This window comes from Notothenia rossii (assembly GCF_949606895.1).
Source record: "Notothenia rossii genome assembly, chromosome: 12".
Classification (NCBI taxonomy): domain Eukaryota; kingdom Metazoa; phylum Chordata; class Actinopteri; order Perciformes; family Nototheniidae; genus Notothenia; species Notothenia rossii.
In genome coordinates this window covers 24371130-24385890 of record NC_136911.1, presented here as the reverse complement: position 1 = coordinate 24385890, position 14761 = coordinate 24371130, and the positions used below count along the sequence as shown (strand labels likewise).

The 14761-nt window shown below is 48.0% G+C and overlaps 1 protein-coding gene across 1 annotated transcript in view; it reads right to left on the bottom strand.

The window, feature by feature from the left end:
* rreb1a (ras responsive element binding protein 1a) overlaps positions 1-14761 on the bottom strand; it is a 49312-nt gene that overhangs the window by 13834 nt on the left and 20717 nt on the right. Inside the window, exons 4-9 of the mRNA XM_079661862.1 lie at positions 12995-13067; positions 12438-12527; positions 11954-12117; positions 9422-9551; positions 9194-9327; positions 8857-9046 (exon numbers count right to left, since the gene is read on the bottom strand). Coding sequence (XP_079517988.1) covers positions 8857-9046; positions 9194-9327; positions 9422-9551; positions 11954-12117; positions 12438-12527; positions 12995-13067 — 781 coding nt within the window. The remainder of the gene's footprint in view (positions 1-8856; positions 9047-9193; positions 9328-9421; positions 9552-11953; positions 12118-12437; positions 12528-12994; positions 13068-14761) is intronic.

The following is a 14761-nucleotide window of genomic DNA, read 5'->3' as shown; positions in this document are numbered from 1 at the left end:
AGGGAGAGGCCCCCACCCTGCGGAGGAAAGCCATCTCGGCCGCTTGTACCCTTGGATCTCGTTCTTTTGGTGATGACCCATCCTTCATGACGAGGTGAAGGTAGGATGAGAATGGCCCGGTACAGAGATTGGATGGCCCTGAGTAGAGACCCCCTCACCTCATACTCCCGCAGCACCCCCCACAGTATCTCCCTGGGAACCCGGTCATACGCCTTCTCCAGATCCACAAAACACATGTAGACCGGATAAGCGTACTTCCAGCAACACGACCAGGACAGAATCTGCATTGTTCCTCCTCAATCTGAGGTTCCACTAAGGGCCGGACCCTCCTTTCCAGTTCCTTAGAGTAACCTTTCCCAGGAAGGCTGAGTGGTGTGATGCCTCTATAACCACCCCCCGCTCTGCGGGATAACATATCCCTGAAGGCCTCCTTTTTCAGTCGATCGGCACCCCTGACCACTGGGGTCCACCAGGAGGTTCGAGGGTTACCTTGAGGCACCTCAGACCTCGAGACCACAGCTCCCCGGCTTCAGCAATAGAGGCTTTGAACAACGCCCACTCTGGTTCAATAATAATAATAATAATAATAGATTTAATTTGTTAGCGCTTTTACAGGTGCTCAAAGACGCTTTACAGATAATAGAGAAGACAAAAGAAAAGAGAAGAAAGGAACAACAAATAAATAAATAGTTAAAGTTAAAGTCAAATAATACAAAAACAATCACACATGAAAAGCCAGATTGAAGAGGTGAGTTTTTGTGAGTTTTCTGAAGGTGGTGAGGTCGGTGCAGTCTCTGATGGGTTGGGGGAGTGAGTTCCAGAAGGGGGGGGGCAGCGACGGAGAAGGCTCTGTCCCCCCAGGTCCGGTGATTGGTGCGGGTGGGGATGGATAGGAGGTTGGCTTCTGATGAGCGGAGGCAGCGGGAAGGGGTGTGGTGGTGCAGCAGGTCTGTGAGGTAGGGGGAAGGGGTGTGGTGGTGCAGCAGGTCTGTGAGGTAGGGGGAAGGGGTGTGGTGGTGCAGCAGGTCTGTGAAGTAGGGGGGGTGTGGTGGTGCAGCAGGTCTGTGAGGTAGGGGGAAGGGGTGTGGTGGTGCAGCAGGTCTGTGAGGTAGGGGGAAGGGGTGTGGTGGTGCAGCAGGTCTGTGAGGTAGGGGGAAGGGGTGTGGTGGTGCAGCAGGTCTGTGAAGTAGGGGGGGGGTGGTGGTGCAGCAGGTCTGTGAGGTAGGGGGAAGGGGTGTGGTGGTGCAGCAGGTCTGTGAAGTAGGGGGGGTGTGGTGGTGCAGCAGGTCTGTGAGGTAGGGGGAAGGGGTGTGGTGGTGCAGCAGGTCTGTGAAGTAGGGGGGGGGTGGTGGTGCAGCAGGTCTGTGAGGTAGGGGGAAGGGGTGTGGTGGTGCAGCAGGTCTGTGAGGTAGGGGGAAGGGGTGTGGTGGTGCAGCAGGTCTGTGAAGTAGGGGGGGTGTGGTGGTGCAGCAGGTCTGTGAAGTAGGGGGAAGGGGTGTGGTGGTGCAGCAGGTCTGTGAAGTAGGGGGAAGGGGTGTGGTGGTGCAGCAGGTCTGTGAAGTAGGGGGAAGGGGTGTGGTGGTGCAGCAGGTCTGTGAAGTAGGGGGAAGGGGTGTGGTGGTGCAGCAGGTCTGTGAAGTAGGGGGAAGGGGTGTGGTGGTGCATCAGGACTGTGAGGTAGAGGGAAGGGGTGTGGTGGTTCAGCAGGTCTGTGAGGTAGGGGGAAGGGGTGTGGTGGTGCATCAGGTCTGTGAGGTAGGGGGAAGGGGTGTGGTGGTGCATCAGGTCTGTGAGGTAGAGGGAAGGGGTGTGGTGGTGCAGCAGGTCTATGAGGCAGCGGGAAGGGGTGTGGTGGTGCAGCAGGTCTGTGAGGTAGGGGGAAGGGGTGTGGTGGTGCAGCAGGTCTGTGAGGCAGCGGGAAGGGGTGTGGTGGTTCAGCAGGTCTGTGAGGTAGAGGGAAGGGGTGTGGTGGTGCAGCAGGTCTGTGAGGTAGGGGGAAGGGGTGTGGTGGTGCAGCAGGTCTGTGAGGTAGAGGGAAGGGGTGTGGTGGTGCAGCAGGTCTGTGAGGTAGGGGGAAGGGGTCTGGTGGTGCAGCAGGTCTGTGAGGTAGAGGGAAGGGGTGTGGTGGTGGAGCAGGTCTGTGAGGTAGGGGGGGTGTGGTGGTGCAGCAGGTCTGTGAGGTAGGGGGAAGGGGTGTGGTGGTGCAGCAGGTCTGTGAGGTAGGGGGAAGGGGTCTGGTGGTGCAGCAGGTCTGTGAGGTAGAGGGAAGGGGTGTGGTGGTGGAGCAGGTCTGTGAGGTAGGGGGGGTGTGGTGGTGCAGCAGGTCTGTGAAGTAGGGGGAAGGGGTGTGGTGGTGCAGCAGGTCTGTGAGGTAGGGGGAAGGGGTGTGGTGGTGCAGCAGGTCTGTGAGGTGGGGGGAAGGGGTGTGGTGGTGCAGCAGGTCTGTGAGGTAGGGGGAAGGGGTGTGGTGGTTCAGCAGGTCTGTGAGGTAGAGGGAAGGGGTGTGGTGGTGCAGCAGGTCTGTGAGGTAGAGGGAAGGGGTCTGGTGGTGCAGCAGGTCTGTGAGGTAGAGGGAAGGGGTGTGGTGGTGGAGCAGGTCTGTGAGGTAGGGGGGGTGTGGTGGTGCAGCAGGTCTGTGAGGTAGGGGGAAGGGGTGTGGTGGTGCAGCAGGTCTGTGAGGTAGGGGGAAGGGGTCTGGTGGTGCAGCAGGTCTGTGAGGTAGAGGGAAGGGGTGTGGTGGTGGAGCAGGTCTGTGAGGTAGGGGGGGTGTGGTGGTGCAGCAGGTCTGTGAAGTAGGGGGAAGGGGTGTGGTGGTGCAGCAGGTCTGTGAGGTAGGGGGAAGGGGTGTGGTGGTGCAGCAGGTCTGTGAGGTGGGGGGAAGGGGTGTGGTGGTGCAGCAGGTCTGTGAGGTAGGGGGAAGGGGTGTGGTGGTTCAGCAGGTCTGTGAGGTAGAGGGAAGGGGTGTGGTGGTGCAGCAGGTCTGTGAGGTGGGGGGAAGGGGTGTGGTGGTGCAGCAGGTCTGTGAGGTAGAGGGAAGGGGTGTGGTGGTGCAGCAGGTCTGTGAGGTGGGGGGAAGGGGTGTGGTGGTGCAGCAGGTCTGTGAGGTAGGGGGAAGGGGTGTGGTGGTGCAGCAGGTCTGTGAAGTAGGGGGAAGGGGTGTGTTGGTGCAGCAGGTCTGTGAGGTAGGGGGAAGGGGTGTGGTGGTGCATCAGGTCTGTGAGGTGGGGGGAAGGGGTGTGGTGGTGGAGCAGGTCTGTGAGGTAGGGGGGGGTGTGGTGGTGCAGCAGGTCTGTGAGGTAGAGGGAAGGGGTGTGGTGGTGCAGCAGGTCTGTGAGGTAGGGGGGGGTGTGGTGGTGCAGCAGGTCTGTGAGGTAGGGGGGGGGCTGGTTGTTGAGGGCTTTGTGAGTAATGAGGAGGACTTTGAAGTGAATTCTTTGACGGACGGGGAGCCAGTGGAGGTTCTGGAGGATGGGAGTGATGTGGTCTCGGAGCGGGTGTGGGTGAGGAGGGGGGCAGCAGAGTTCTGGATGGAGTTCATTGAGGAGGTTGGATGGTATGTCGTAGAGATGCTGTTGCAGTAGTGGAGTCGTGAAGTGATGAATGCATGAATCAGGTTTCAGCAGCAGAGGAGGAGAGTGATGGGCGGAGACGGGCAGTGTGTTTGAGGTGGAAAAAGGCGGTCCTGGTGATGTGATTTATGTGGTGGTTGAATTTGAGCTGACTGTCGGGGGGGGGGGGTAGAGTGTGGCTGTCAATGTTGAAGTTGAAACTCTGGATGTCTTTGATCCAGGATGGGGGGCCGATGATGATGATGTCTGATTTGGCGCTGTTCAGTTGGAGATAGTTTGTTTGCATCCATGCTTTTCTTTCTGAGAGGCAGTTGGGGAGAGTGGAGTGTTGTGTGGGGGATTGGTCTTTGTTGAGATATAAAGTTGGATGTCATCGGCGTAGCAGTGAAATTGAAGGTTGTGGCGACAAATTATTTTCAATGTCCCCAGCCTCCACAGGGATGCCTGAGTTGAAGGCCTCCTGGACTTGGGACTGCTCCTGGACTTGGGACTGCTCCTGGACTTGGGACTGCTCCTGGACTTGGGACTCCTCCTGGACTTGGGCCTCCTCCTGCCCTTGGGACTGCTCCTGGACTTGGGACTGCTCCTGGACTTGGGACTCCTCCTGGACTTGGGACTGCTCCTGGACTTGGGACTGCTCCTGGACTTGGGCCTGCTCCTGGACTTGGGCCTGCTCCTGGACTTGGGCCTCCTCCTGGAATTGGGCCTCCTCCTGGATTTGGGCCTCCTCCTGGATTTGGGCCTCCTCCTGGATTTGGGCCTCCTCCTGGATTTGGGCCTCCTCCTGGATTTGAGCCTCCTCCTGGATTTGGGCCTCCTCCTGGACTTGGGCCTCCTCCTGGACTTGGGACTCCTCCAGACGTTCCCAGTTCACCCGCACTATACGTTTGGGCTTACCAGGTCTATCCAGAAGCTTCCCCCGCCACCCCACCCAACTCACCACCAGATGGTGATCAGTTCTCCGCCCCTCTCTTTACCCGAGTGTCTAAAACATACGGCCTCAGGTCCGATGATACGATAACAAAATTGATCATGGACCTTCTGCCTAGGGTGCTCTGGTACCAAGTACACTTATGAGCATCCTTATGTTTGAACATGGGGTTTGTTATGGCCAATCCATGACTAGCAAAGAAGGCCAGTTGTCAAAGTTATCCCCTCTCTCAGGACGGACAGACGTACAATAGATGTCTTGTGTCAATTGAAAAGGTAACACATTTACAACACAGGTAGTCCAGATTCTAGAGAATGCATGAATCTACAATAGAGAGGCGAAGTCCCCCCCATCTACTTCCGACCCATGGGACCCCGGAAGTAGAAAATTATACATTGACATCAATGGAGAGAGAAAAGTCATCTTTCGATCCTGTTTGAATTATGCCACGAATGACACATATGATGTTTGTCAAATTAAAAGAACATTTTGTCAAAAAGATAAAAGTGTGTCCTAAAACTCTGAAGTTACACATGTTTTTGTGTTAAGCCGCTCAGTGAACTACAGGTCTCTGGTCTCGCACAATACGCGTCACCATCACAAAGATGGCCGTCACGTTAGCAAATTTCACCTGTTTCTTTCAGAATGAGGCGAAAAAGTATAAAACGAGGTGAAAATCACTCCAAGTCTGGGCATGTTGAGAGCTGTACATACACGAAAGGGGAGTTAGTCGGTTCCGTAAGAGCCAGCATGCGGGACCGGCTTTACAAGGTTTCAGTGAGTAATATGAGTGCAATGTTTAACGTTAATGTCAGCTAGCTAACATTAGCTAACAAGGTACACTAACGTGTTTTGTTTTAGCAACTAGTTTTCTCCTTAAGAACTTTGTGGTGTCTGTGTATGCTGTGGATAACATTAGTGTTCACAAGAACAAGATACACTCCCGTGTTTTGTTTTAGTTGCTCTTCAGATTGAAGCGGCCAGTTTTATATTGAGTATATGTGTGATCTCCTTTTTACATCTCGTTGTGTCATTTGAGTTTATTTGCTGTGTGTAGATTCAAGGATTTTGGTTATCTTGTCCAGGGATGCAAACTTGTCACCTTTCGGCGAAATTCGCCGTTTTGAATCCAAAATAGGTCGTTTGTGTGATTCAGGTAGATCTGCAATACAAATATTTTGGGGTATGGGAGGGGGTCTGGGACCCGGATTAATGTGCGGCCGCGAGCTTTTTTTATATATTAAAATGAAGCGCGAGCTGTGTGCTCGAGTCTTCCTGCCTGTCGGCTCTGCTCATGATGTATAATAAGCCTCTGCTGCTCGGCGATGATGGTCTAGCTTCAGCAGCTACATTACCTACGGGTGCGTTCGTTAATATTAACTGTGCGTTCGGAGTCACTGTGGCACAGACTGGACCGCTGGTGAACAGCTGTTAGAACGGGCCGTTCAGGTGTTCAGAGCAGAGCTCCCTGTCGGAGCAGCAGAGCGTGATGTGCACTGAAAAGTTTTTCTGTGACAATATTATTTAAGGAATCGTTGAGCTAGCTAGCTAGCATACATTGTCACTATCTGCTAACGTTAGCTTCAGCCTTCTATTTCTAATAGTTTTTTTCATAGGCTATAAACAGAGGTGGTATAAGTATATATATATATTGTACTTGAATAAAAGTAGAAGTACTCAGATCTTGTACTTGAGTAAAAGTAGAAGTACTCAGATCTTGAGTGAAAGTAGAAGTACTCAGATCTTGTTCTTGAGTAAAATTAGAAGTACTCATATCTTGTACTTGAGTAAAAGTAGAAGTACTCAGATCTTGTTCTTGAGTAAAATTAGAAGTACTCAGATCTTGTACTTGAGTAAAAGTAGAAGTACTCAGATCTTGTACTTGAGTAAAAGTAGAAGTACTCAGATCTTGTTCTTGAGTAAAAGTAGAAGTACTCAGATCTTGTACTTGAGTAAAAGTAGAAGTACTCAGATCTTGTATTGGAGTAAAAGTAGAAGTACTCAGATCTTGTTCTTGAGTAAAAGTAGAAGTACTCAGATCTTGTTCTTGAGTAAAAGTAGAAGTAATCAGATCTTGTACTTGAGTAAAAGTAGAAGTACTCAGATCTTGTACTTGAGTAAAAGTAGAAGTACACAGATCTTGTACTTGAGTAAAAGTAGAAGTACTCAGATCTTGATCTTGTACTTGAGTAAAAGTAGAAGTACTCAGATCTTGTACTTGAGTAAAAGTAGAAGTACTCAGATCTTGTACTTGAGTAAAAGTAGAAGTACTCAGATCTTGTACTTGAGTAAAAGTAGAAGTACTCAGATCTTGTACTTGAGTAAAAGTAGAAGTACTCAGATCTTGTACTTGAGTAAAAGTAGAAGTACTCAGATCTTGTACTTGAGTAAAAGTAGAAGTACTCAGATCTTGTACTTGAGTAAAAGTAGAAGTACACAGATCTTGTACTTGAGTAAAAGTAGAAGTACTCAGATCTTGTACTTGAGTAAAAGTAGAAGTACTCAGATCTTGTACTTGAGTAAAAGTAGAAGTACTCAGATCTTGTACTTGAGTAAAAGTAGAAGTACTCAGATCTTGTACTTGAGTAAAAGTAGAAGTACTCAGATCTTGTACTTGAGTAAAAGTAGAAGTACTCAGATCTTGTACTTGAGTAAAAGTAGAGTAGGGGGGCAGCTACATGGATGTCGGTGCAGTGCACAATCATTTTGCAGTTGAAGGCAGAATGAATTTATGATTGACTCAGAATGAACCACAACTTCATGTCTACAACACATTGACTTTATTTGTAATTGTGTAAAAAACGATGAGCATTGATTAGCAAGCAGGACCTGCAGGAACAGAGCACGGTGATGGATGGAGCTGGGGAGAGAGAAGAATAAAGAAAACAGATCAACTTTATTATCGGATGTTAAAAATTCAATTTCAAAACAAGTTGCCGCTCCTACAGTTTTCTATGGAAAGATGATTTCACATGACCAATGCAAAATATCACACTCAATACATGTGTGTCTCTGGGGGGTGCATTGTGCCTTTGATGTATATAAATAATATACCATAACCAAATACTATTACGTACAGTGGAAATCAGGTTGCCAGAGCAGGTCAGTGTGCATGTTCCTCAGGGTCTCAGCAGTTACAGGTGAGGTAAAGACAATAAGAGAGAAAAAGGTCAGTAACAACACTTTAAAGAAACAACACTGAATAATTATCTCTTTGAATAATGTTCTCTCAGTAATCACTCAACTACTGTCTTTCCAACAAACAGATTGACTCACTCTCACTATCATCACAATGAAACACGTCCAGAAGAACGTCATGCAAAGCTCCCTGCCTGCCTTCCTTCCTTCCTTCCTTCCTTCCTTCCTTCCTTCCTTCCTTCCTTCCTTCCTTCCTTCCTTCCTTCCTTCCTTCCTTCCTTCCTTCCTTCCTTCCTTCCTTCCTTCCTTCCTTCCTTCCTTCCTTCCTCTCTCCCTGAACTGCCTGATCTTTTAATGTTCAATGTTAACCATTTGTGCAGATAGCATGAAGTAAAAAATATGCTAATGTGGCTTTAGCCTACCTCCCGCCCCCTTAGCACCTGGTGGAGGGGGCGATAGGCTACTCTTCAAATGTTTCACAAAATACTTACCATCATGACTACTCTTACTGTTTAACATTTTGGTTTACTTCATGTTAAGGCTAATACAAATGACAAGGCTAAGTAATGTAATGTAATGCTAACTAACATGCTCGCTACTAGCTAGGTAGCTAACTTGACTATGTTCCATGCAAAACATGTATTACCTGATACGTTTGGTCCAACGACTCCTGGTCCTTTCATCAGACGGGAAGCGATAGAACGAGCAAGTGGTATGATCTCTTTTGTGATTACAACCTGGTACAAAGCACACAGGCATCTTGTAAAAGTGAATTTATTGGAGCAACCTCTTATATTTATTGGAGGGAATAAATCAGTCTTCTTCTTCTTCTTTGCTTTAATTGTGAGATCTTCTTCTTCTTCTTTGCTTTGCGAGTCGCAACCAGTCTTGGAGCATTATCGCCTATGACATCACTTACGCGATCCAGAATGCATTTGGGATTTGTAGTCTTTCTAGTTGCGTATTTTTCATAGTCTTATATTTCAACAGTTTTACGAAAAACTGTGACTTTTTTTTACATGGAAATTATTTTTAAGATTGACAAACATCATATGTGTCATTCGTGGCACAATTCAAACGGGATCAAAAGATAACTTTTCTCTCTCCATTGACTTCAATTTATAATTTTCCGCTTGCGGGGTCCCATGGAGGCTCCCGGAAGGGGAGGGACTTCGCCTCTCTATAGGAAGGTGAGTAAAGTGGTCCAGGTGAGCTCACCTGAGCGATGTGAGCGAACTTCTTGCAGGAGAAGTCAATGAAGGCGAGCTCGTTGAAGCCGGGAGGGATGGACGGGTTGTTCTGGATGAAGGGCCGTCCACTGGGGTCCTGGGGGAGGAGCTTATGAACCCCTGCGTTGTGGCGCAGGAGACCCCGGTGCGTCCGGAATGACAGGCAGCACAGGTCACACCTGCAGGTGACAGGTTTGTAATGATAAGCATGTGTGTGTGTGTGTGTGTGTGTCTGTGTGTGTCTGTGTGTCTGTGTGTGTGTGTGTGTGTGTGTGTGTGTGTGTGTGTGTGTGTGTGTGTGTGTGTGTGTGTGTGTGTGTGTGTACCTCAGAGCAGTGTCAGGGTGTGTGTCCATGTGAGCGTCCAGCTCTAGACGAGAGCTGCAGGTTTTGAAACAGAGAGGACAAGGAAGCAGCTCCTCCTCTCCTCTCACCTCCACCTGCATCACCTCCTCCACCTGCTGAGGGAAGAGAAGGAAAGGTGATAAGGAAAGGAGATAAGGAAAGCAGATACGGAAAGGAGGTAAGTAGATAAGGACAGGTGTGTCTCCTCACCTTCTTGGCGGGAGGCTCCTCCCCCTCCTCCTCCCTCCTCTTCACTGAGGGTCTGCGTCTCTTATTGGGCGAGGGGGGGGAAAGGGGGAGGAGTCCTGAGGCCGGGTCCTTCTCGTGGATCTTCATGTGTCTGAGGGGAGAAAACATGTTATTATTATATTACACTGCGGAGAGGGTGACAGAGGGTGAACATTGGTGGTTCTCAGCTGGTGGGTCCCAGATGTGCGAGTGGAAAGGCCAGAGACTAAAACACTTCAAAGAACTTCTGTCACGTAGTGATCATCTTCTCAATGAAACACCACAAGTCTTCTGGCCAATCAGAATCAAGATCACATGGTGAGCAGGAAGTCTAGTCGAGAAGAACTTTAGAACTACTCTTTATACTTCCATGGGTACGACTACAACATCTACAGAGAGGAGGAGAGGAAACAAGGAGATGAGAAGGTAGAGAGGGAAGGAAACAAGGAGATGAGAAAGTAGAGAGGGAAGGAAACAAAGCGATTAGAAGGTAGAGAGGGAAGGAAACAAGGAGATGAGAAGGTAGAGAGGGAAGGAAACAAGGAGATGAGAAAGTAGAGAGGGAAGGAAACAAAACGATTAGAAGGTAGAGATGGAAGGAAACAAGGAGATGAGAAAGGACAGAGGGAAGGAAACAATGAGATGAGAAGGTAGAGAGGGAAGGAAACAAAGAGAAGAGAAAGTAGAGAGGAAAGGAAACAAGGAGAGGAAAGGTTAGAGAAGGAATTAAAAGAGGAGAGGAAACAAGGAGTTGAGAAGGAAGAGAGGGAAGGAAACAAGGACATGAGAACGGACAGAGGAAAGGAAATAAGGAGATGAGAAAGGACAGATGTAGGAGGTGAGGGATCAGCAGGGGGGTATCTTCTATAATTAGGAGGCAACAGGCAGCAGGCTGGACGCCCATAAGAGGTCCTGACAGTCAGCAGATCATCAGCCAATCAGGAGGGAGCAGCAAGAGGAGGCGGGGCTAAGAGTGAGAGCAGTCTTCTGAACTCTACCGACCAATCAGAGAGTAGGAAACACGCAGAGTCAGCAGAGACACAAGAGAGTGTGTGTGTGTGTGTGTATGAGAGAGTCGCCAACAGCTGCTCAACTCAACATATCAGTGAACACACACACACGCACACACACAGTTATATTTAGAGTTACAGCAGAATAAAGGGCAGCAGGGGTCGGATTTTAACCACTTATTATAGTTTAATTTGCACATCTTTTAATAATTAGAGATCAACAGGCACTGCAAAATAGAAAATATCACTTTATAAAATAGCTTCTTAAAAATTTAAAATTTGTATTTAAACCCCTCTAACAGCTGCAGTTCCTCCCCTCTTCACAGGGGGCGCTGCTGCTCCACCTCTCTTCGCCTTTCTGTGCTCAGCAGCCAATCAGAGCTCGGCACACCACTGACAGCCCATAATAGGATAATGGGATACGTTGCCGTGGTAACCGGGCCCACGGCCTCCCTCACAACAGAGGCTCTGTGATGGAGCTCTGAGACTCAGATACATATTTAATGTATATATTATTTTACACTTTCTTAATAAAGCCTTTCATGTTTAGAAAGGATTTTTTTATTTAAATTATAATTTTTTATTTATTTGCCATACATTTATTTACTTAATTAATTTAATTGTTTTATTAACTGTTCTTTTTTTCTTTTGTTATAAGCTAAATTATGTCTGTTTTTAATACTTTATTACATGAATGAACACACACACACACACACACACACACACACACACACACACACACACACACACACACACACACACACACACACACACACACACACACACACACACACACACACACACACACACACACACACACACACACACACACACACACACACACACACACACACACACACACACACACGACCGTTGGGTCTGATGGTGGAGGCTGGACTCTGCTGATAAACACTGGGCGTTGCTGTGTGTGTGTGTGTGTGTGTGTGTGTGATGAGGATGGATGGTTCATCTTCCCATTTCCTGTGTACCCCCCCACACACACACACACACACACACACACACACACATCATGGTTGACTGGATACGGGTTAAACGCTAACTTCCTCTGCCCCAAGTTACACATTGTGTGTGATCACTGATAAGGCTACAGGACTCAAAAGTGTCAGACTTAAAAAAAAAGCCAAAAAAAGTCTACAAAATACTGAAAGGACTGCATAAATCACCACAGAGTGTGTGTCAGTGTGTGTGTGTGTGTGTGTGTGTGTGTGTGTGTGTGTGTGTGTGTGTGTGTGTGTGTGTGTGTGTGTGTGTGTGTGTGTGTGTGTGTGTGTATGAGTATGAGTATGTGAGTGGGTGAGTGTGTGTGAGAGTGAGTGAGTGAGTGAGTGAGTGAGTGAGTGAGTGAGTGTGTGTGTGTGAGTGAGTGAGTGAGTGAGTGTGTGTGTGTGTGTGAGAGTGAGTGAGTGAGTGAGTGAGTGAGTGTGTGTGTGTGTGAGAGTGAGTGAGTGAGTGAGTGAGTGAGTGAGTGAGTGTGTGTGTCTACCTGTGCATGTTCCCATTAGTAGTGAAGGTCTGTCCACAGACGTTGCACTTGTAGGGCCTCTCTCCGCTGTGAACCAGCATGTGTCGGTCCAGAGAGGAAGCCGAGCTGAGGCACTTCCCACAGATACTGCAGGAGTGGTCCACCGTGCCTGCGTCTGTGTTGTGCTGCAGATACACACAGTACACACACACTGAGTACTAATACACACAATACTGAGTAATACTGTGACATGTCTCCGTGCTCTAATGTTCAAAAAGCTTTTTATTTCTCTCATCATTCACCCTCTGTCTGAAACCAGAGCTGCTCTGATTGGTTAGCTGGCCGGCTCTGTTGTGATTGGTCAACCGCTTAGAGATGTCCACCAGGTGTGTGTGTGTGTGTGTGTGTGTGTGTGTGTGTGTGTGTGTGTGTGTGTGTGTGTGTGTGTGTGTGTGTGTGTGTGTGTGTGTGTGTGTGTGTGTGTGTGTGTATGTGTGTGTGGTACCTGTCTGATGTGCATGGTGAGCTGGTGCTGGGACTGGCAGTCTTTGTCACACAGAGGACAGATGAAGGCTGAGCTCTCCTCTTTGGTTTCCTGAAACACACATTGATTCATATGATGTTTAGATGCACACACACACACACACACACACACACACACACACACACACACACACACACACACACACACACACACACACACACACACACACACACACACACACACACACACACACACACACACACACACACACACACACACACACACACACACACACACACACACACACACACACACACACGTACACACACACACAGGAATCAGGACTTCCTGTTTCCTGTTGCAGCCAAAGGAAGTGATGATGAGATGTGGAATGCACAGCGCAAGGCATTATGGGAAATGAGAGACAGCAGGAATGTACCACGGTGACGAAAGAGAGAGAGTGTGTGTGTGTGTGTCTGTGTCTGTGTGTGTGTGTGTGTGTGTGTGTGTGTGTGTGTGTGTGTGTGTGTGTGTGTGTGTGTGTGTGTGTGTGTGTGTGTGTGTGTATGTATGTGTACCTGGGGGGGGCGTCTTGCGTTGCGGCTGGGGGGGGCTCTCATGGCCGACGTCAGCGACTTGGTGGGGGAGGGGCTTCAGAGAGAGGGGAAGAAGAGGAGTCAGACATCTTCATCATCATCATTAGCATTACACAGAGACTGAAAGGACTACACAGAGACTGAAAGGACTACAGAGAGACTGAAAGGACTACACAGAGACTGAAAGGACTACATAGAGACTGAAAGGACTACATAGAGACTGAAAGGACTACATAGAGACTGAAAGGACTACATAGAGACTGAAAGGACTACAGAGAGACTGAAAGGACTACACAGAGACTGAAAGGACTACATAGAGACTGAAAGGACTACACAGAGACTGAAAGGACTACATAAAGACTGAAAGGACTACATAGAGACTGAAAGGACTACAGAGAGACTGAAAGGACTACACAGAGACTGAAAGGACTACATAGAGACTGAAAGGACTACAGAGAGACTGAAAGGACTACATAAAGACTGAAAGGACTACATAGAGACTGAAAGGACTACACAGAGACTGAAAGGACTACATAGAGACTGAAAGGACTACATAGAGACTGAAAAGACTACATAGAGACTGAAAGGACTACACAGAGACTGAAAGGACTACAGAGAGACTGAAAGGACTACATAGAGACTGAAAGGACTACACAGAGACTGAAAGGACTACACAGAGACTGAAAGGACTACAGAGAGACTTAAAGGACTACATAGAGACTGAAAGGACTACATAGAGACTGAAAGGACTACATAGAGACTGAAAGGACTACATAGAGACTGAAAGGACTACCTAGAGACTTAAAGGACTACATAGAGACTGAAAGGACTACACAGAGACTGAAAGGACTACCTAGAGACTGAAAGGACTACATAGAGACTGAAAGGACTACATAGAGACTGAAAGGACTACATAGAGACTGAAAAGACTACATAGAGACTGAAAGGACTACATAGAGACTGAAAGGACTACAGAGAGACTTAAAGGACTACAGAGAGACTGAAAGGACTACACAGAGACTGAAAGGACTACATAGAGACTGAAAGGACTACATAGAGACTGAAAGGACTACATAGAGACTGAAAGGACTACCTAGAGACTTAAAGGACTACATAGAGACTGAAAGGACTACACAGAGACTGAAAGGACTACACAGAGACTGAAAGGACTACCTAGAGACTGAAAGGACTACATAGAGACTGAAAGGACTACATAGAGAATGAAAGGACTACATAGAGACTGAAAGGACTACATAGAGACTGAAAGGACTACATAGAGACTGAAAGGACTACATAGAGACTGAAAGGACTACACAGAGAATGAAAGGACTACACAGAGACTGAAAGGACTACATAGAGAATGAAAGGACTACATAGAGACTGAAAGGACTACAGAGAGACTGAAAGGACTACATAGAGACTGAAAGGACTACATAGAGACTGAAAGGACTACATAGAGACTGAAAAGACTACATAGAGACTGAAAGGACTACATAGAGACTGAAAGGACTACACAGAGACTGAAAGGACTACATAGAGACTGAAAGGACTACATAAAGACTGAAAGGACTACACAGAGACTGAAAGGACTACACAGAGACTGAAAGGACTACATAAAGACTGAAAGGACTACATAGAGACTGAAAGGACTACACAGGGACTGAAAGGACTACATAGAGACTGAAAGGACTACACAGAGACTGAAAGGACTACATAAAGACTGAAAGGACTACACAGAGACTGAAAGGA